The sequence below is a fragment of the Erithacus rubecula genome (genome assembly GCF_903797595.1).
Source record: "Erithacus rubecula genome assembly, chromosome: 3".
In the NCBI taxonomy this organism is placed as follows: domain Eukaryota; kingdom Metazoa; phylum Chordata; class Aves; order Passeriformes; family Muscicapidae; genus Erithacus; species Erithacus rubecula.
This window is the reverse complement of record NC_136689.1, coordinates 7,130,448-7,153,766: the sequence shown is the minus strand read 5'-3', so window position 1 is coordinate 7,153,766 and position 23,319 is coordinate 7,130,448. Positions and strand designations below refer to the sequence as shown.

Here is a 23,319-nt window from a genome sequence, read left to right as displayed (position 1 = left end):
AGAAAGGGAAAGGAGTGGGCAAGACCTCCTCTTCACCCTTCTGCTTAGGGTCTGATCCCATACATGGGAACTGTCTTGAGAAATGCAGACTCTGTTTCAGCCAGGCAGCTCAGAAAAAAACAAGGCATGATGGTGATAACTTTAAGCAAAAATTTAGGGCTGGGATACTGTAGAGCCACTGGCATTTTTATCTACTCTTTTTTTTTTTCATTTTTGGGATTCTCAGAGACACCAGGCACTTCACTGCAGGACTCTAATGCACATGTGGCTCCAGTCATTTGCATTTATCCAAGAGAGACCCCAGCCCACCCAGCTCCAGAGGCAGCCTCATCAAGTGATGAGAACCAATATTCCTTGAGCACTTGGATAATGAAGCACATTTTCTCCACAGTGATTCTGTGATGTAATGACAGCTCCCTGCAGTGGCTTTGCCCCTCATGGGGAGCTGTGCAGGGTGGCACAGCATTCACCAGGCATCCATCCCTGCTGCATGAGGCTTTTCTCTCAAGGGGGGTTCCCTGGCAGGCAGCAATGGGATGCACTGGGATGCAGCCAGGCCAAACAGGTTCATCCAAGGACAGTGAATTTCCCCCCACAGTTTCTCTCCAAATTGCCAAAAAAAAAATCCCTCAGTAATGTGCATTATTATTACTAAATGTTGCATAAAGAAATATCCATCTGCTCTGCCCTCCAGGAGGAAAACCTACCTATCTAATAGAAATGGTTTCTTTGTGGAGATACTCAAAGTTTTCCAGCTCTCTCTTTACTGTCACTTCAGTGAACACCAGCACTTACAAGGGAATGATTTCTGCATGAGGGCACCTAAAATTTAAGCTCTAGTAAGGCTGACTGAATTCCACTCTAAAATTACTTGTTAATCACAGGGTGGGTGCCCTGAGCATTGGGACAGAAAGTCAAAATACATCTTATATTCCTCCTCCCGTTTCTGCCCCACAGATGAAGTGTACATGAAACACTTTCACAAAATCCACAATTTACTCTGCAGGATTTCAACAGGGTGCCCTCCTGGGGGCTGAAAACCCTGACTCAAACATGGGAAAGAAGGGATGTATATCTGGCCTCTCCCAGCTCTGAAGTGAGATGGGGTAGGGACCAACATGCTAGACTCTGGAATTCCTTATACAAAACATATCTTGAAAAGTCCCTGATCATGGCCAAGGTTTCCAAACTGCCCTGATAATGTGAAAGAAAGGAAAAGCAAGAACTTACACAACCAAAAGCAAGGGGTAGTGTGCAGTGTCTGCAAAGGTCGCTGGCTTTAAGATCTGCATTGGCAATCCTAAGCAAAAAAGAACAAATAACAACATGTCTTCAGTGTGGGAATGCTGACATGATTCCCATAGATTTTTCTGGTGTTCTGGCCACAGATGAGTAGGAGAAAAAATGGCAACAGAGGCTGTGGCAAATACCACCTAAGAAACACAGACGTTGCCAAAGAAAAGGCCCATTCTGTGATAGCTGAGGTGACAAGAAATGTAAATGGGGAGTACAGTGTGAGCTGCTCAGTCATGCATCACTTTTACAGCATTCAATTAACATCTGTCAATAGCTACAATTTTCCTTTTTTGGCAGCTGGATGAGTGACGCAGACAGAAATCAATATTTCAGGGCAGCAGAGAAGGAGGAAAATTGGCAATGAAAATGGTAATTTAAAACCCAATTAAGTATGGTAGCTGGGGGAGAGAAATATTATTTTGCTATAATGCTGTGAAGACAAGGGAGAAACAAGTATTTTAATCCTAACTTCCAAAGGGTTAAATTTTGTTGTAAACAGGAGGAAAAGCCCAAGTTGTTATAGTGGTACAGAACCAAAGTGAAGAAGGGATGTGATCACTAAAGCTTCTTTTAACTGAGTGCAATTTCTGTCTCTTTGTGTCAGTATCCAAAACTGCCTCCATACAAACACTCTCTTCATCACTGAGACAGCACGGTTCATTTTTGAAATGCTAACTACAATCTAGATTAGCAAATGCCCAGCAATTAAATCAGTATTAGGAGCATTTTCGGTAGATGAATACACAGATTAGCAGCACAGTTTAAGTGGTTTGCTTTGCAATCGTTTCCTGACACTCTGCCTAATTAGTTATTCCATCTGAATGCTAATAGCTGCAAATTGGATCAATGGCCCAGGGACAGCCAAAAAGGCCATTGCTTGACTTTAAATATCACTAAGTGCTATGTGCAGTGTTCCTAAAGCTGCTCAGCCCAAAGCTTTGGAAACACAGGGATGGTACAGGAGAATGGCCATGGGGCTGTGGCCAGTTTGTATTTACTACACACAAGTATATTTTGGGTTAAATGAGCAGAGTTGCAATGAAGCCTGAGCTGAGTTATCCCTAATAAACTGCCAGTCTCACATGAGCTGGCTTATGGGGGGAAATATGGGCCTTTTACTCATCCTTTCCTGTCCATAAACCTGGAAGTGCACGTCTGTTCCTGTTATTTTATGCACTGGTTTATGTTCCTTATGCCCATGTGGCAAACAGAAAATTTTAGGGCCATTGTTATCCTTTTCAAATGGCAACCATCTCTCAGCCTTTGCTTCACATTTTATAACATCTGGGAATGGCTGAAATCAGTAACCTGGTCCCAGCACAGATCACTGCTTTCACTTCACTGCCTAAGAAATAAACTCCTGCCATGAGAAACATGATGGGCCACACTTTGAACCCACATTCTGGGGGTTTTTGCTAAAGTTGCCACCATGCATGCAGGCTGGGATTTTGGGGAACCTTTGAGTATGTGGATTTTCCCCACATATTGGGAAAGTATCTGCTTACAGCCAGGGGAAATGTTTTCTTAGATTGTTTCAGGTACAACTACACAGACAATACTACACTTTGGCTGTTTGCCACCAGGCTTTTCTTTCTCTTTTCTTGTCTCTCTCTCTTTCTCTCTCTGATATATATATCTGTATGAATGATTATACAAGAGATAGAAATAACACACCAGCTGCAGGTGCAAACTGCTCCAAGAGTCTGCTTTCTTTACTTCAGGTGGAATCTCCTTTGTCTTTTCTCATAAAGCTTTTTTTTTTTTTTAAACCCACCCAAATCATATGGCATTTTTGAAGAATCTTGAGTGACTCCAATGGGCAGTCATGGGAAAGTCATCATCATTCATTGCAGCTCTGATCGGGCACTGAGGGGCAGCCACAGCTGTAGCCAGCAAGCACACACATTATCCCACTCCAAACCCATTTCAAATGACACACACACACCCAGGGCAAATGCTTCCAACAATGGGACACCCTACCATGTCATTTCCTAGAGTGGCTTTTTCTTCACAAAGAAAGTTTTAAGTGGAAAAAAAATCTCCAACCCTACAATTTTGCCTTTCTTTAGCTGAATTCTCATCAAATTCTGCCTCTGTAATAACCTCCTTATGTAGCACATTCCAGGAGAGTGCTTTGTAAACTGTGTGAGTTTATTGAGATTCAAAGCCATTTTTCCTCCTGCCAGTCTACCCAGGATGGCTGTATCATTTCACAGCTACAGCAGTGAAAGAGAGAAAAATAAGTGAGAAGAAAGGTGCTACTTACTGTAATCATCTATCTTGATTTCCATGTATTCTACCTTAGGCATTTGCCTGTCATTTACAGCCAGCTGCACATTTTCATTTACCTCCAGCTCAAAAATTTCTGAAAGAAGAAGGACAAGATCACAAAAACTTTTGACGCAGTTTGTGAAAATTTTATGGTCACCTTGATATATATAAAACAAGTTTCCTTACAAACAGATTTCCTTCTAGTCCTCACAGATGTCTAATTCAGTTAAATCTTTGAATTCCCTTCCAAGTTCTGCATAGGCAAAAAGCCACATTTCTGAAATCAGTGACATTCAGTGATTTGCAGGAGGTGGGAGGGTGACCTGCTGTGCTGGGACACTACCATGGGTCAGACATCCACCCATCAGGCAAAGACAGATCTCACATGAAGAGCTCCTCAAGTCTGTGTCCAAGTTACACATAAATAAGGAGAGGAGGAGACTATGGAGGGCTTCAGTCAGAATTTTGCTGCTGTGCAAGATAGAATCCTTGGGAAGGAAAGCCACGGGGAGAGGAGAGTGGACAAAGCTCATACAAACCTGCAATATCAGGTTTTGGAGCAGTCTTGGCTTTTGGAGCATTTCAAAAATTTTGCATTTTGCTTGTGTGTCTTATCCAAGGACTCTCTGGGTCAGAAATAGAGGACTCTTGTCTTTTCTGGGATTTAACCTTATCCCTTCATCCTGGCCATGTGCTCTACCTGCCCAGCCTCTTCTAGAAGCCACTTCCAACACCAGAAGGATCAAGACATTCCCATCTGGTAGGGAAAGGGCTCCTCTTCAGGAGACACTTTGTGTGTCTTTCATGGTGGGAAATGTCTCCAGGTGTGGGCAAAGATCCTGAACCCCATGGAGGGGGCATTCAAGGGTTGGGGTGAGTGAATCCTGCTCTAGGGTCTGTAGCAGTGCTCATTCCCCTGGCATCAGTCTGGGTGTGAACCAGGGGGATCCAGGGCATTTTCTCTGCCATGTGAACCCAAGGAGGGTGTGAGATTTCACATCACACTGTGTGCCACTGACTGTAACTTCCCTTTCCAGAGACACTGATAAATAGATATGTAACCCCTCTGGTACCTGATTATCCTGCTCTCACTGCCCATCTCTGCTGGACAGGCAGACAAAAACTTGCCCTTCCTAGTTAATATATTTCAGAGATCTTTCAGCAGTAGTTATTGATTCAGTGACTATTCACCCTGCTTCTGCAAAGCCTGGCTCTTTATCAAAGCCACAACCCCCACAAAAGTGGCAAAGCAACAGCCTATTACGTTTAGTTAAATATTAAGATTCTCATTTAATTATGGCACACACAAGTAGCTTTATCAGCAGAAAGGGGCTTGCCACGTAGGGGAATTTAGTCAAGCCTTTTTATTTGTTCATATAATTGCATTCACAGAAAGCCAGGGAGACTGTGAAGGAAATAAAAAAGATTGGCATATCTCCTAAAGGACTTTCCTTTTCTCTTTAGGACCACAGGGAGCTTGAGTCTGTAGAGTACAAATGGTCATTGCTTAATTAAATGTAAGCATTCTCTAATACTCACTGCAACTCGCTATTATCAGATTATTGCAGAATACAGAGGCAGACTCCCTTTTACAGAGTAATGGGTTTATATTAAATAAGTAAATTCAGTAACATGCGACTGTCAGCTGCCCATTATTCAAAAGCAAAAGAATGAGGGGGGAAAAAAGAAAAGAACCAGGGGAAATGGTAATTGTATGCAAAAGATCATGAATTTCAGTAGAGATGTGTTCTGCACATGGGTAGATTGAGTTCTCTGTGTAATGGATGTTACCCATATGCATCTGTCAAATTAAAACTAGCCCTGGTGTGTTTTATTTTAGTTTTTAAAACCCTTCATTTACTGTTTCTGTTTTATATTGTCTGTCATTTTATTCACCTAAAAGTATTTCATTAAACTGTCCAGGAGGGTATAACACCACTCATGAGAGCCATGCTGCTATAGCCACTCAGACACCTCCATGCCTAGGAAAAATTAAACTGTTTTATTTAAAGTGGGTGAGGAAGAAAGTGACTTTAGAGCTGCAAGTCAGGGTGAAGAAACTCCCCTGGCTGAAGGGCCTTGTGGGCATCATCTGGGCTGCTCTGGGGTTATCCCTGGGGAGGGCATGGCCATCCTCAGGCTCTGCTGGGAAGAAGAAGGACCTGACACCTCCTTGTGCAAAGAGCCTTTCCTGTGACACTCACTGCCTCCAGTGGGAAATGAAGCAAGTCAGCATTTCACAGTTAATCTTTAGTATGAGTGCCAAGTATCTTGGTTTGCTTGCTCTCTATTTTTTTTCTTTTCTTTTTTTTTTTTTTTTTTTCCTTTTGAGACAAGAGCAGTGAGTTGCTGTAAATCCAGATAAGCAAAACTGATACTTGATAAACTGGTATCTTCTGTATATAAAGCAGATAGAAATAGAATAAAGGTGTTGCTTAATTTTGGGTCACGTCAGTGCCTGAAGTCCCTAACTGCACTTAAGGCTGGGCTAAATTCTTTGTTAAAATGTAAGGTGATGTTTTTTCATCAAAGTGATGGGAGCAGATAAATCTTGGTTTCATGTGAGACTCAGTGCCACTCTCTGCCAGAGTAGAGCCCCAGAAGCTCCATGGCTTTTTTGGACACTACATTGCCAGTCTGGTAATGGCTATAGAGAGAGCCAAATATTTTGAGGGAAGAAACCTGGTTTTGGAATAATTCCAGCTTGGCACTGACGCAGATGCAAATCATTAGCATGACAAAGCTTTTACCAAACAATAAGTGCTACAATCTCCATGGACAGATCAGGGAACCAGGCAGAGGCACCACTAGTGGGGCTGACTCCTCTGCATTATCTCTGAAAATTCATATCAGAGTGATTTTATTAAAACCACAGATTAGGCTAAATATTTCTTATATTTACCTTATTATCTTTTTTCTTACATACGGGATGCAAAGCAAAATCAGTGAAAGACTAACAAAAGGAGGGAGATTGGAACTCTGCATTTTTTTAGAAAGAAGATAACAAACATCATGCCCCAGCCAGTGTGTTTTCACCCCAAGCAGCAGCTGTTGTGCTGGCAGTACAGCAGCTCTGCAGGTCCCTCTGCCTTGCAGAAAACCCTCATTTAGGCACAGTCTGGGGTCCCCAGGAGTGTAAGTTTAGCAAAGAGCAGCTACATCTCACTGTCCTGCCTGGCTGCTTTTCTCTGAAGAGTTGCAAAGCTCGAGCCTGTTCTTACTCTGTGCATCTGTCGTGTTGTGAACAGTCACCATCGGGACACGGGGACCTGGGAAAGGAGAAGAAAAGAACTTGGTTAAATCTCTGTCAAAGCACACACACACACACACGCACACAAGTGAACCTGGTTTGAATTCCGTGGAGCTGAAGGCTCTTGAGACTTGCTTTTCATGCAAGAGTAATCTAAAAAGCAAATCACCCTGGTGTTAGAAAGAGTTTATGACTAAATGACAGTACTGTAGACTCAAAGACGTGTGAGGTTTCAAAGCTCTTTCCCAACAGACCACTAAATGCATCCTTCCCTAATTTGTAAACATTATAATTAGCACAAACACAATTAAATCACTTGCCTTTAAAATTATTCCAATGACACCCAAACATCACAGCACAAAGCATTTACATTTTGTATGCTATGGATAAATATTGCTGTTTTGCAGATTATCTTTTCGTCATGAATTAAACACCAGCTTGGCTCTCACACTAAAAAAGGCTACATATTCTGTCTTAAAATGCAGCATTGGGGTACTGAAATCAGTCAGTGTTATACAAAGAGGATTATCATTACTATGCAGTGTACATGAGTGAACCACACATTTCACTGCCCCAGGATGCTGCAGCATTCAGGATGCCACAACTTTTACCACAGGATGCTGTAGGATGCTTTAGTCCTTAGCACAGGGATCTGGGTTCATCTTCTTGTTCAGAAAGCCATCAGGTGGCTGATGGATAGAAAAATGGGATGGAACATGAGATCAAGTTCATATTCTGGTTGTCAGCTTCCTTCCCCCTGTTGTCATCTGGGGACTGCTCTTGCAGACAGGACACAGGGCCAAGCTGGGCTGACCCAGGACAGCCACTCACATGTTGCACCCATACCTGTTTGGAGGCTTTTCCTTGAGCCTGGCAGTATTGCTCAGGAAGGAGGAAGCAGCCCTGCAGTGATGAATGGTGAATTATTCACCTCACAGACAGTGGATATCTTAATTTCCTTCCCTTTCCTCATAATGTAATGTGGACAAGAGCAGCAAGTGTGAGCAGCTGGGCCATGAGGCTCCCAAGCCATGTGTGTGGGAAGATCCCAGAATCAGAGACTGAAGGAATCACCTAGGTTGGAAAACACCTCTAAGATCACTGAATCCAACCATTAACTCAGCACTGCCAAACCCATCACTAGACCATGCCCTTCAATGCCACATTTACTTGTCTTTTAAATACTTCCAGGGGTGGAGGCACCATCACTTCTCTGGACAGCCTTTCTGATGCTTGGGAATCCTTTTGGAGAAGAAATTTTTCCTAAAATCCAATCTAAACCTCCCCTGTGAAACTTGAGGCCATTTGCTCTTGTCCTATCACTTATACCTTGGGAGATCAACCCCACCCTCCTTCAGGAGGTTGTAGAGAGTGATAAGATCTTCCTGAATTCCTTCTTCTCCAGGCTAAACAGCCCCACTCTCCAGCTGCTCCTCACAGGATTTGTGCTCCAGACCCTTCCCCAGCTCCACTGGGGCTCCAGCACCTCAGTGTCTTTCTGGTTGTGAGAGACCCAAAACTGAACACTGAATATCAAAAAAACCCAACATTATTTAAGCTTCAAAAGTAAGGCAGCATTAAGAGACTGATACTGAGATTCAAACTCTTTTAGGTTGCCTACAATCAAATCCTGTGGGATCATCACTTGTGCAATTTGTGTAGGGCTGGCTGAGAAAATTCCCCCGAAATGCTGTAACTGGGAGTGTGCACACAAATGGCAACAAAAGCAGGTTCCTGTGAGCCATCCATACTGGTGTGGTACATGAAATAAGTTTTTGAGAGCAAGAAAAGCTTTAAGGTGCTATAATTGTGTCATTGGTTTTCCCTGTGATGCCAAGAACCCACATCCCATTGCAGGCAGTCAAGAGTGTTTTATCCAGACCTCACCTATACAGAGAAAAGGCAGAAAAAAGATTTTATTTATAATTAAGCTGACTAATATGGCAGCCTGATTTTATTCCCTTGTAATTGAGAATCTTCTCCCCTGACAATCCAATTCTTTTGTTAGCACCATATTTTAGAATGCAGGAAGGTGGATTATAATGCACGAAGGAAAACTGGTTTATTCACCAGGATTTAGCTGAATTTTCCTTTCTCCTACTGATATACATTGATATGCTGACCATATTTGTTTATAAATCTGCCCTGCTTTTTTCCTGCAGTCCCAGAAGCCAGACTGCTGGAAAAGCAACAATCCTAATAAACATAGGCATGATAAAATCATCACTGAAAATAAAAGGAATCCTCCCAAATGGCTTCAGTTGGAGCCGGCATAGTCCTTTAATTAACATCAAAATGCCAACAAAAAGAAAGGGATAAAGGGAGAAATACAATGCATATAATCCTTTTATTTTCTAATTTATTTTTCCTTTTTTTTTTTGTTGGCATTGAAAGAGCTGTGAGAAACTAATAAATAAATAGAAATTCTAGTGTTTAGTTTAGAAAATGACATGTATTATATATAGTGTTAGCCTCTCACTACTAACTACAGCAACTGTTAATATGTCATCTCCTCAAATCAATGCTTCTAAGCAAAGTCCTATATAAAGATATTCAGTGTGAGGTAATATGAAATTTTAAAAATAATTAAAAATTAATTAGTGTCCTTGACAAAGTAGATTTTTGACTTGCCTAATTTTTATTTTTTAACAAACACGAAAAGTAGTAAAGACAGAAAACTACAGAGTAGAATCATCTGTGAGAAGGATTACTCTTAATATTAAATGTTCTCAATGATAACACTCCAGTTAAAGAACTTGTGAGTAGGCTGAAAGTCATCAAGAAGAAAAAGTCACTTTTTTAGGGATGACATAAATTGCTTATTTCAATGTCAGTTTTTAAAGTAAAACAACCCAGTTACATGCTAGGCTGTGTCTTTTAATGCACACACATCAGAAGTCTTTCAACACTCACAAGCTGAGTGCCTAATGCCTGACAGGGACAGAAAGAATTCCTTGAAAGGAGGATTGTATATTCATTAACTGCCTCCCCAGCTTTATTTTTAAACCTGTGTTGGTGTGACAGTCCCATTACACATGCCATCTGCTAAATGCCATCCACTGTCATGTGTGGATCTGAGAGGGAAACCCAATTTGTTCAGCGAGCTGCTGGGAGCTGACAGGAGCAGGGAGAGCACATCCCTGCTGGTGGCTCTTCCTCCAGAGCCCCTCCAAACGGGCTGTGATGGGCACTCCTGAGCCCCTGGCACATTCTGCTGCTTCTGCTCTTTAATCTCACTGATGATCCCGTGTTCTCCTCAGAACCCCTGTGAGAGCTCTGCTCCTGCTCAGAGCGTGGCAGCACAGGGAGCCTCCAGGGGTAAAACTCACCTGTGCTCCCTGAAGGATAAAACACCAAGTGCTCCACGTCAGGAAAGTAAAGCAGATACTGAGCTGTTTTAGAATGATTTGCAAGGAGAGACCCAGCTCACACCTTATAACCTCAGGACTGTTCCCAAAATCAAGGCAGGTCACTTTCTGCATGACACAGTGAAGGTGATGCTGTTGGATTCCTCTCCCCAGAGGGGAAGGTACAAGCAGGGCTGTGACACTCCCCAAGTGTGGGACCTGGCACTGATGTTCCCTGTCACCTCCAAGAAAATTTTCAGAGGTGGCACAACACAAGCAGGACCCTGTTATCCCTCTCTGCAGCCCTGTGTCAGGATGGGGAGTGCTCCAATGCCACTGCAGGCTCCACTCCCCTCTCCTGCCTCCAGCACTGCACCAGCCAACTCAGCATCCTGACACAAGCTTGAATGTTGCTTCTTTATTTATAGCTCAAGAGAAAGGAGCAAAACTATGGACAGAACTTCTGTGCATAGACACACTCTGTACATCACAGATAACTGCATGGTTAATAATGCTGCACAAGACAAGTTACATGAACTAGATTTTCAATTAATACAGCTGAAAGGCTGGGTTTATCATGAGGCCTTTGACTTTAAAACCATTACTGTAATTATCCATGCAAGAAATAAATAGAGCTATATCACTATAATGACAACAGGCAAATTTATCACCCAGGAAGAGCTACCCATCGTGATCTGAATGGGCACAGAACCTCAGTGCCTCAGTAATTTGATAAGAAAAAGCACTGGTCATGGTTTTTCATCAAATTTTAAGCAGCTTTTATTGTTATTTCCAAGAGGGTTTTGCTTAAACGTGAATGGAAATAAGCAACTCTAGATATTTAGGTGAAAAGGATAGATTTCTAAAAGAAAAATGGAAAATCATTTTACAACCTTGAAGAAAATATTTGCCAGACATTTGTTTTGTAATACTTTTTATATTCCAGAATATTCCTGATGTCTTCATGATCTAAACAGCATAGGGAATTATGTCAGCTAATATAACTTTAAAATGAAAATAGTGATTATATAAAGAACAGGAAATAAAATTCAAGAAAAGTTAATCGAAATTATAGAAGTGTTTCAAAAGGATAAAAAGAGGAGTTGTCTTATTCTTCTCATCTATATTCTCAAAGGCTTCAATGTTGCAGATAATTTCAGACCAGAAGCTAAATTTACAGTGTGTAAACAATGAAAATTCAAATACTCTCTGCCATATCTCTTAAGCACTGATGAATGATTTAAAAGAGCAGCTGCAAGCGATGGGAGCTGAAAGGGTCTGGCTCTGCACAAGTGAGATAATTGGCAACAGCCATCTCTGTGTACAGATTCCAGATCTCTTTATTTGCTAATCCATGAATTATTTATATGTGCTGCATAAAGTTCATATGTTGGGGTGATATTATCAGCCTAATAAATAAAGACATGGGGAGTTGTGTGAACCACTGCTCACAATTAAAATATTTCCCCATTTGCAGTATTTTGCAGCCCAGGCTATGGACAGATGTTCCTGCTGTTTGCTTTGGCAACCTTGTTGACATAAACATCAAACAGATTTATGCTGCTACTCACCCTCCCAAAGGCATTTAATTTTTTAATCAAATCTTTACTTCCTCAAATGTAACTTGCCTTGTAAAATAATCAATCCTGGCTTGTTCTCAGGCAGCCACTCTGATGGTACTGCTTGTCTCTGCCCTGTGTGATACTGGTAATAAATTTCATGCTTACTTTATGTGGAGTAGAAATAAATCTGGTTGCTCTGAGGCATCAGTTAGCAGTGACTAGAGGGAAAATGAGCAAGAGATTTGGTCTTAATTCCACTACACAGAACAGGCCTGATGGGTCTGAGAAGATCCTCCCTTGCTGCTTCAGGAAACTGTGTTTCAAAAGTGTTGACTAACACCCTCTAAATATCATTGGGTCTGCTGATGTAATTCCTTCTGCTGTCTTGCTCTCTGGCAGAAGCTGCTTCCAGCTTGAAGCTGTGCTGGCTGTCACTCCCATTTACACCTTTTTGAGGTTGTTCCAACAATCTGTTTTCTACTAAGCATGAGTATTTCCATTTCAGAGTAGTCGTGTCTCCCCAAAGCTCTCTAGTCAGATAAACTAGATTATTTTAGCTCCCTTTTGTAGGATAAAGTTTCTTTTCATCTTATTCTTTCACACAAGAGTGTTTTGCATTCAATTCCTCCTTCCTGAACAGAAGTGACCAGAACTCTACACCTGCTGTTGAGGATGTCCGAATTTGTTTTAATAGTGAAACTGCTACTTCTATGGAAAATTCCTTGTGATCCATCCCAAAAGAGCATTCACCATTTCCATGACCCCACAGCAGGCAGGCAGTTTGCAGACATCCAGTGGTCAGCACTGTGTGCCCAGGCACCCATCTGCTCTGTTGAGGCATTTGTAACTTTTGAGCTTCAAACACACAAGACAAATTCTTGCCCTGAGTCACCATTTGCCTGATTTTGCTCTTTGTACAATATCCAGCCCTGCGAGACATCCAACTTCTCTAGTATTCATCTCTGCCTTCTGATGATGCTTATCAGCTTTGTGTCTTAACAAATTCCACCAGCTTCATCCAGCCTTGGGTTCCCAGGCTGCCAGGGAACAATCTGGGTGAGGTCACTCCCCACACCAGCTCCTAATGAACCCTGCTGCTGATCTCCAATTAGCCCCTTATTCCTCTTCATCATAATCTACTTCCTGTTCATTTTGCTGGTACTTAACCTTGGCTCACAATTCTTTCACTAATCTCCTTCTTCTCCTTCTTAATTAATATCAGCCAGTGAGGGATCTCATTGAGTGGGCTGAGCATTTCCTCCCTTCCATGAGGCTTTGGCTTTAAAAAGAATAATGCAATAATGCATATGGATGGATCCAAACAGGAACATGGCAAGGCATGGAGCAGGTATATATCCACTGTAGTGATAAGATGAACTGTGAAAAGGAGGTGGAATTAGGAGAATTTGTTTGCAGAGTTCATGAATCTGATAGTGCACCTCTAGAGCTGCAAGTACCAGAGGCAGGAGGGAAAAACTCCAGTTCACATGTGGGTAATTGACTTCCCCAAGCCCAGGGAATTTGTTCTAGTATGCTGGTCCAAGCTATGGAAGCTGAACAGAAAAATCCTCATACTCTACTCTCTCTTTTTTCCAGGTTCTGTTCTATTCGAATACCTCAATTTAACTTCTTTCAATTCAGTTTTAATCCAGACTTTCTGTAAACTTTGGAAACAGATGAAACCAAAAGTTAACATTTGTCCCTATTTTTAAAGTATAGGTTTCTTATTGGATTAGTACATGCTGGTCCCTTCCAATCCAAACCATTCCATGGTTCTATGATATTCAAGAAAAAAAGGATAATTCGTTATAATTGCAGAATGAAAGAAAATACTCTGTCTCAGTGCCATTTACACCTCATTAACAGACTGAATAAAACCCCATTTCATATTTTCTGTTTATTTCATTAAAAACCCTAGTATAAATTGATTTAGATAATCTTAATTTATATTTTCCATAAGTAAAATTCTCTTGCAACCAAATAATGATTTCCCAGCTAATTAAGTCATAACTGGTGCTGGATATTAACTTAAAAAAAACCCACCAACAACCCATAAATACAATTGCTTCAAATTGTCTGGTTATTAAGCTGTTTCCCTCTCATGAGTTCTCAGGTTTTAATATATCCTTAATGCACTGACTGCATTAATAAAGGGCTTAACAAGTACCATGCAAACAGAATACAAAAGCCAGCAATAAACCTTACAGCTGGTCCAGCTGGCAAACAAGGTGAAAGAAGCAGTTTTCCTCAGAGGAAGCTTTAAATCTTGTGGGATGGTAACATCTGTACTGCCCTCTGCAGAATAATGAGTTCATCCAAGGTTGCTCATATAGCTGGAAATAACACACATGCACCCTGGTCTCGACATGCAGGAGGCTTCTGCCTGATTTGTGGAGCTTCATTATTTGCAGCATCAGAGGAAGCCTGTTGTCATGGTCATTTATCTCCTGCGAGTGGAGCTCAGATAAAATTTTGTATGTACAGAATGACCAAGTGACAAGAACCCTGGCTGGAAGCAGATGATAGATCACCTTCCTCTGGGCAATGCCAGGCAGCTCATATTTACAAGCAAGAATCAAAATGAAAACAGGATCAAAACATGTAAAAGCAAAGACCACAGAGTGCTGTGCAGAATGGGGCCATTTCAAAGGGTGAGGAGTTTTGCTTTAATTTTACAATATTTTCTCAAGCACTGACATTTTCTATTAATTTTATTGTTAGATTTTCATGCATATTAGTTTGGGCTTTTTCCACCTGTTTTCATGTCACTGAGTATTTATGGGGAGTTTACAAAGCATTAAAGATGCATAAGAATAGAGTGAAATAGTTTACAACATAAATCAGAGATCTGCTTAAAGGAAGAAAAAACGTTCTGGAATACCCACAAAAGTCACCATCTCAGACTATAGAAACAACTAAATACATTACTTTAATTAGTCTCAAACTATACTCATAACTGTGTTGTTAGCAGGAGATAGAAAAGAAGTTCTCATTCAACTTCCAAACCAAGAATAGCATCCTCTCTTTTCCTGCAGAAAAAGCTCTGGTGGTACCTTCTGTTTGTGCAAAAGGGGTTTTCATGCCAGCCTGCTGTTTTTCAGTTGTGCAGCACGTGAGGGAGTGAGAATGAGCATCCCCACCCTCCCTTCAGCCATGGGATTTGTGACCCATGAACTGCACACAAAGGACTCAGGAGCCAGAGCCAACCTCGGCTGTTGAGTAAGAAAAGGAGTCAAGTGAATGCAAATGTGAATTATATAGTAATTATAATATAAATAGGGCCCAGAGATTAGGTCTGGGCATGCTTTAAAACAGCAGAAACTAATTAAGGCTTCATAAGCCTCAGGAAAAGTTCCAGAAGGTCACAGTTTGCCTGGAAGCGCTAATTACAGCGTAATCACCCTCTCGGTTCTGGTCACAGCAGATAACACTCACCCAGTGACCTGGGATGTGAGCAAGGCCCAGGAATGCCCCCCAGCCTCAGGAATGCCCCCAGGCCCCGGGAATGCCTCCCAAGCCCAGCACACTGCTGCCCTTTAGCATCCTGCCAGGTGGGGACCTGGGGCACCAGCCCGGTTCCTGCAGCCCTGAGCACATGGCAGGACATTCAGCTGTGCTTGAACATTATCTCTGAGTTTCTGCTGCATCCTGGCTTTTGTTAGACAGGTATTTTGGCCAGGATACCTGGTTTGTGTGGTCACACAAGGATAGAGCCTCTTGGGGTTGCCTACCCTGCTCTGCCTCAACATACTCCACTGTGTTCAGACTCCAGAGCACACACTGACAAATTCTGGCTTTCTGCCCTTTGCTGTACACTCAGAACTCAGCCAAGGACAGCTCAGATGGTTCAGAAAACCCAAACCCCCAACATCTTCACATCATGAACCAAGTAGCAAAAGTGTATATTGAAGTGTATTCTAGCACTCACTGGGGTTTTGAAAAAACAAACATTACATCTGAGTGAACTGATGAAAAACACATTTTCTTTTTGAATGATACAGAATATAGATATCATTCTACTCTGGAGTGCAGCAGTCATTAGGTGACCCATAAAAAACTTTCAAATGATGCTTGGGGTGCAGGGACAGGATGATTCTTGTGGGTCCCTCCAATTCAGGGTATTCTGTCTTTTTCTGATGATGAAATTCTCACTGAGGCCTCCTTAAGATATTTAATTTAGCATTCAGCTACTTGGTCCTTCACCTCAGCCACTTGGTTCCATGCCAGCCTGTCCCACTCCCTTGCAAAATCAGAAATATTTGTAAAATCATGCAGTAAACAGCACAACAGCTTCTAGAACTTCTGATCACAGCACAAAAAAAAAAAAAAAAAAAAAAAAAAAAATCCAAAAAAATCTATTTAATTTGCCTTCAGTTTAGTTCCTGGGCCCAGCTCTGAGTGAGCCTGTTTGTGACAAAGGCTCAGCAGATTGGTGAAAAAGCCCCTGAGGTGACAGAGAATGGATCTGCACTGACTTTGTCTTCCAGTCCCTGTGGACAGGCAGTGCTGTGCTCCTCTGAGATGTACTGAGGAAAATACAATAAGGAGTTTAGCAGGGGGTTATTGAATTTCAGAGTAAGGTGAGGTGGGGCCCAGGGAGGCACAATCTGTTGGGACAGCAGGTAGAAAGAACCATCCCCTGAGTTTCCTCCTCCCAGTCACCACCTGGCAGTTATTGTTTATACCGTTATAAGCAAAGAAAGTATTTAAAATGGGCTCTCAGCCTTGTCTGAGGTCTTCAGAGCTGCTGGTGTGGCTACATGGAGCTGCAGCCTCCAGCTGGTGCATATCCCAGTAATAAAATCCAGATCAGCTCTTCACATTTGTTTAAAGTGAGGTGTGCCTACTGCACTTTTATATCCATAGGCTCTTGACTTGGCTAATGAAACAATTTTCAGTGCTAATAGTTATTTCAGCATCTAATTAAGTCTCTTTAGATCTCAACAATTTAATTTATTATGATATTTGCCAAAGGTCACCTGCCAAGCTCTGGCTCTCTTAGCAGGACCAGCTGCACTTAGAAAGCATTTATTTGAATTCCAGTAGGAAGTGAGTCTTTCTAAGATGCTTTTCCTTTACCATGATGGGCAGTTTTATGACACTTTTAGTTGACACTAAATCCATATGCTCAGACATCTTGCCAGGCAGCAGACTTGCTACCTAACTAAATTAAAGTAGGGATTAAATGAAGGTATTTCCTCCTTGTGCATCAATATTGTAAAAACCACCTGTTTCTAAGTATATGTGCCATAAGTATCCACATCCAACTCAAGATTTAGAGAATCCAGTGGTACTGTACAAAACCATGATTATATTGTAATGGAAAGGGGAATAAAAAAAGCAATCCACCTGCTTTTTGCAGATATATTTGCCCAAATATGGAGCTGCTTTACAGTTCATAAATAGCCCAATATAATCAGGGGAGAGCTAAGCTGTATACTTCCATTATGGCTTGCACTGATGTTTACCTGAGCATAACAACTGCTAATTACAATCTGGTTCCAGGAACGTTGTTGATGAGACTGTGACATGCAACAATTCTACGTGATATTTAAGGTAATACATGGACAATGTAGAGAGTTTTAAAACATTGATTTATAGACTTGTGCTTTGTGAATCATTGATTTACATCTGCTTGTCCACGGTTAGTAAAAATATCCTCATCTCCAGATTTTCCATTGCTTTCCTGGGATGGTAGGTCTGGCCCAAATGGCACAGGTTAAAAGGTCTGATTAAATGAAGGAGACGAGGAAGATGTAGAAAGAGGTTCATTATTCTCCTGCCTGAAGGCATGAACCAACCTCTTATTGCAGGAGCTGGGCAGACACATCCCTGATGGGTACATTATTGCAAAAATCCTGAAGAGGGTTAATTATCCTCCATCCACAATGGAGACAGGCTGCAGGAGGAGTCATATTTCTGCTCTGTTCCAGGAGTCAGTGCTGCTTTTCCTTGGAGTACTGCCTTGCAGTATGAGGAAGGAAATGGGGGTCATGATACTTGACTCCAGATGTGTCCATAGGCAAGACACTAATTCTCTCTGTACCTCTGCTCCTCCCCTGGTAAGAGCACAAAAATTATCATCTGCAGAAAGGTTACAAAGGGATCTTCATACATCTACATAATTCAAATTAAAAACTTGGTTCAGTATTTATTTTGCCAACAATAAAACTTTTACTTCCTCCTTCTCTGTCTTGATAAATATCAGTATAGGATTTTCTTGAGATATTAAATAATATTAAGCTCTTTCTGTTGAAGGAGCCATAAATGTAAAAATTGCTGTCAAAAATATCTCAGTGACATGGACCTGATTTTGATGGAGAAAATAAAGAAAAATGTGATTTGATTCATGCACAGTGAAAGACAAATGTCATGGTCTTCTGTCCTGAGGCAGAAAGGATTCTGCCACTATTCACAAAGTAAGTCTTTATGAGTAGAAACCCTGGGTTGTTTTTTTTTTTTTTATGAATGTTACATTCAAAATTTTCACACGAGTGACATTTTAAGTGATTTTCATGGAAAAAAGGTTCCCCAAAGTCATTTACAAGTGTAAATGAGAAGGACTGAATCCATAGGTAGATGAGCAAAACAAAGCAAAATGTTACTTTGTTAGTGAAATCCATCAACAAATCCATGTGGTTTGTTGATTTTAATTTCACTTTTCTATGGCACACATTCATGTCTGTCTAAATCAGATGGTAATCCCATAAAAGAATAAAATACTAGGGTATCTTCCAAAATATGTATCTTCCCAAAAAAGTCAACATCTTTTTGCACTAATGACATGAAGTATAGCCACAATATCAGAAGCATTGCTCAGAATTTCATGTTTGCTGACATAAAGAAAAACCAAAACTCCTGGGTTTAAATCTGGAGCTGAGCTGTGCCAGTGATGCTGGATGCTGGGAGCTGATGCTTCAGAGGTTTTTCCACCCCCCCCAGCTGCTGGCCCAGCTTCTCCTAAAGCATAAAACACTCCTCATCATAAAACTCTGATTCCACTCAATGGCTTTCATGACTTAGACTCACCCACACTAAAAATTTCTCTGTCTATGATAGACTCCAGAAGCACCAATCATTTCAGACATCTGTGTGGGCAGGAGCTTGTGTTGTGTCCCCATCAGTGGGCAGAACAACCTGGATGCCTAAAAGGATCCCAAACCAGGGTTTAGAATTCCCCACAGTGGAAGGCTGAACCTTAAATCGTACTCTGGGCTCTGTGGAGTCAAAATGTTTAAAGGAAAGTCAGGGCAACCTGCCACAGAGCAGAGCCAGATCATTTGATAAACTTTGTACTGAAAATCTTTACTGATCCCAGCAAAATTCTGGAAAATAAAACAAATGTGGAAGAACAAAAGGACTTTTTGAAGCTCAGCATAAACCTGTTAAATGAAAGCAGCAAGTGATGCTTCTAAGTGTTCCCATCTCCAGATGGTGTTTCCAAGTTTCACCAAGAGGGAGGAAAGAAGATAATTAAATTCTCAAGAAACAGTTTAAGGAGCTGAGAAGTTTATAGCTACCTGCTGCCTCTATAAAGGAAAAATTGCAGCACTTGTCTTTAAAACTCATAAAACCACAGACAGAATGAATTAATGTCCAATGGCAGGAGAAACTTGACTCAGATCATCACTAATTTGGTTGTGCTGCTCCTTCATTACTATGAATCACCCTCAAAGGAGATCCTTAAATTGCAAAGTTTTTTTCTAATCAGTGCTTTTGTACCACTTGTTATCTGTGAATGGGATTAAAACACCATTTTGTCTGGCAGGAAGTAAGAGCTATAAATCCTATTTTTAAAGATTTCCCAGGCCTGCAGGCACCCCTCAGTGCGCCTCAGGGCCAGCAGTGCAGTCACAGAGCTGTTGACTTCACTGGCTCAGAGGACACGTGGGGAAAAGCAGATATAACCACATAAATTCCTTTTGTACTTCTTCTTTAGGTATTTTATCAAGCACAGCTCAGTTACAACATAACATTTTCCTCCACAGCTGCAGAGTTGCCTACTAGGAAAGACAGAAATATTTTCATTTCTGTTACCTGTCATCACTGATCTGCAGCATCTAGGCTAAGCTACTGAGAACCACAGTTCCAGAGAGGAGCCAAATCTGGTCACAATATTTTAACACTTCTCTTACAAATATCTGTTTTCTTTTCTCCAAAGAGAGAGACAGCTTTAAAGTCATTTAGCCTGCACAAAACTGACAATAAAGGTTACCAGTGAGCCACAGACACAGCTTCCAGCAGCTATAGGCTTCATAGAGACAGGATAAACAATAGTGGTTTTATGGAATTTTGGAACCCAACAATCTTACTGTGTCTGGGAAGAAGAGGAAGGGCTATAGAAAAAGACAGCTCCCTGCTCAGTTACACTGCTGTCCCTCCTGACAGTGAAAGCTGTTTCTTCCCTCACTGGTCACTGAATGAAGAATAACACACAGGGTAGTGGTCAAAGCACTTCTCTATCACCAACAACCAGGCCAAGAATGAGACAAATCTTCCCTTAGTCTTTGTTACAGTCCTCTCCTCTCCAATTTTCTTTGTGACATCCCTAAAAATGATCAATCCCTTTTTGATAACACATGATTATGAAGAACTTTAATTAGCAGGCTGGTGGGCATCCCATGAACAACACTGGCCTCCTCCCATCATTTTCACTGTGCATTAAATGTCATTAATTTCAGGCCAGGGTCTTTCCCTCTATTCCTCTTGCCTCAGAGCCAGAAGGCATTAACCCTTTGTGGAGAAAAGCCCACCTCCCCAGGGCCCGGATGAGCTTATGGATGAGGCCAGTTGATGGAGAAGAACCAGTTTGCACAAAGGATGCTGCAATGCCACAGTCTGCAACATGAGGGACTTGAACTCCAGATTCCAGGAAACATTTGACAGCTCTGTCAGTCCAACCGAAACTGTGATTCCACACATTGTTTTGTGGGAGTGAAGACACTGCAGCCAAAGCACCTGAGTGTCAGAGTATCAATGATCCTGTGGCAGAAAGGGCTGATTCTCCATGAACAATCTCATCAGGAGCTGTTTTACTGGTGCTGCTGGGTTACACTGGGGTGAGACAGGAGTCACTGAAGACAAAGTGTACCTGTGTACAGTGGAAATACTGAAACACTGCACAGTTGACCACAAAGGTAGTAACTGATAAGGCTTCATCCTTCAGAGAAGCAGCTATCATCTAAAAATGGGCTTTAGTGAGTTATTGGCTGGTGTCATTCAGCCTTACACCCTGTGTGTTTGAGTCCCATTCAAGAAAGAGGAATAAATTGCTTCCTGTAACAAAAATTTGCAATTTCCTATCCTTTTCTCAGTGAAATTGAATTTTACATCCCATTTCAGATGAGAAAATAAATCCATTCTCAATTAAATTTATGTGTAAAGTAGCAAACCACTTCCATCCAGATTTTATTTCTGTTTATCTTAGAGGAAATCAGTGGAGGTGCCTGTGTTTATGAGAAGAGGCAGAAGTGTAAGCTCATATTTTATGGTGAAAATGACAGTAGGAGTGACCTTGGTCAAGCAGATATTGCTTTTGCAACCGTGTCTAGAGGAGATAATCTAACAGCAGTCTGCAAAGCATCATGTTTCCTTAGATCCTGCTACAGTAATTCAATCATGAGCATATAAAATTAGATGAAAAATAGGGTAACTAGCCTTCTGGGACTGACTGATTGCAATAAATGTTGCCTCCTGACAGTAAGCATTACACTGTCCTCTTTCAAGAGAGGTTACCTTCTGTTACAGCACACTGCTCTCATTTCAGGCAGGTAGAATGCTGTTTAATGCATTCTGCAGGACAGCAAAAAATCTTTTAAGGAAATTATATGTTGCCCTTAAAGTACCAAAAGAATGAGTAGAAAACTTCCAGCTCTTGACCTTTGGGATCAAATGAGCGATGCCAGACCTTTATTAGTTTTTTGGGGTTCTTTTAGGATAGATATTTTCCCTTGCCCTTGCCTTTCATTCAAGTATCATGGAGTATTTGATAAGCACTGATTGATTGCTCAAACCTTACAAACCTTGCCATCCATTGTAGAGAAGTTCAGCTGAGCCACAGTCATGTCTGTGGCTCTAAACTCAATGAAATTTGCAACAGAAGGTCACAGAGGAAGGGACAGAGTGAAACTGGTGGAGGTTATTCTCTGTCAGTACAGAAATTGTTTTCAAGCCATACACATTTACCCATGTGTTTGTCTTGTGGGCAGCTGAGAAAATACAATTTTTGAGCTATCACAGGCTTGATTACAGTAAAATAATTTAGCTACCTCCCAAAGATACATATGGGGCTGACATGGGTACAGCAGTGATCACTATGAACTCACATTTTCATGTCACAGTCACAGAGCAGACAGCAAGACCTGAGCTCTGGGTGCTTTCACACATATTGATGCATTTTATACCTATTATGGAGATTTATGCATTTTATACATACTTAGATACAAATTTATGTCTGTTACACATATTATGGAGAAGAAAGCACTAAACAGCCACAGGTACTGGTCTTGAACATCAGCTCCAGCTGTGTGGATTTTTTGGGGAAGCAGAGCTGGGAACTCTGGGCAGAACCCTTGGGGAGCAGATATTGCAAAACAAACCCTTGTTCACCCTGGATCTGCAGGGTGCCTTGATATATCCTCATTTCAAGTCACGTAAATGCACTGGTTTAGTATTTTTAAAAAATCACTGAAAAGGAAAATTCTACCAAGATTTCTGTATTTTCTCATGTATGCGTATTTTTTAAAGGTATCTGAAGGGAGACACTGAGAGAAGCTCCACAGATGAAGCTGTGCTGTTTTTGTGTTACAGTGAGATTTGAGGATTTAGTCCTGAATTATGAAATTTATACAAAGATATGCTCAGCAGATATAAATATATCTAACCCTAATGACCTTATAATTGAATTATTGTTTACAGCAGCTGAGAAACAGGCCCATAGTTTATTATGCAAAATCATTATCTTGTGTACTGGATTAATGTACACACTAATAAAACTCATTAATCTCCAGGTATCACTGCAGGTTTTGTGGATGAGATATAATGTAATCAAAACCAAATCACTTTATAACTGTTGAAAAGGCCCTTTAGAAACTTCAATCTTATTAAAGTTATTCACAAATGCTTCTAATTACAGTAAAACAATTAGTGCAAAGGAAGTGGACACTGTTTCTGGTAGCTCCTGACAGCTGTTCTTGAAATTAAAACAAGAAGAAAAATAAATGAGGCTTTTCTTTTAAAGGGAGGAACTTCCTAAATATAGTACTTACTACAGAACTGAATGTTTATTGACAAATGACACTTCTCTGCATATGTCTGCCACAACTATAAATCCAGATTTACAGGTAAGTGCATTAAGTTAATTAGTTCATTAAATTAATTAGGGTATTGCCCTGTTAATGCTGTTTTTCTTTACTGTTGCCAAATATCATTTTTTTAATACCTCTAAATGCCTCTGACATTCAGCCCATCATTCCCTTCCAGGAGAAAAACATGTTTTTACAATTCAGTCCAGGTATTGTACCTTATACCATGGTAACCATTCTACTTCTCCACTTTATCTTGATTATTTCCCATTTTACCATCTCAAATATTC

At 41.1% G+C, this 23,319-nt stretch overlaps 1 protein-coding gene across 5 annotated transcripts in view; it reads right to left on the bottom strand.

The window, feature by feature from the left end:
• Positions 1 to 23,319, bottom strand: part of DPP6 (dipeptidyl peptidase like 6) — a 524,565-nt gene that overhangs the window by 8,765 nt on the left and 492,481 nt on the right. For all 5 annotated transcript variants that reach the window (XM_079300903.1, XM_079300904.1, XM_079300901.1 and 2 more), the window contains exons 17-19: positions 6,789 to 6,836; positions 3,563 to 3,661; positions 1,231 to 1,300 (exon numbers count right to left, since the gene is read on the bottom strand). In XM_079300903.1, the coding sequence (XP_079157029.1) occupies positions 1,231 to 1,300; positions 3,563 to 3,661; positions 6,789 to 6,836 (217 nt within the window). The remainder of the gene's footprint in view (positions 1 to 1,230; positions 1,301 to 3,562; positions 3,662 to 6,788; positions 6,837 to 23,319) is intronic.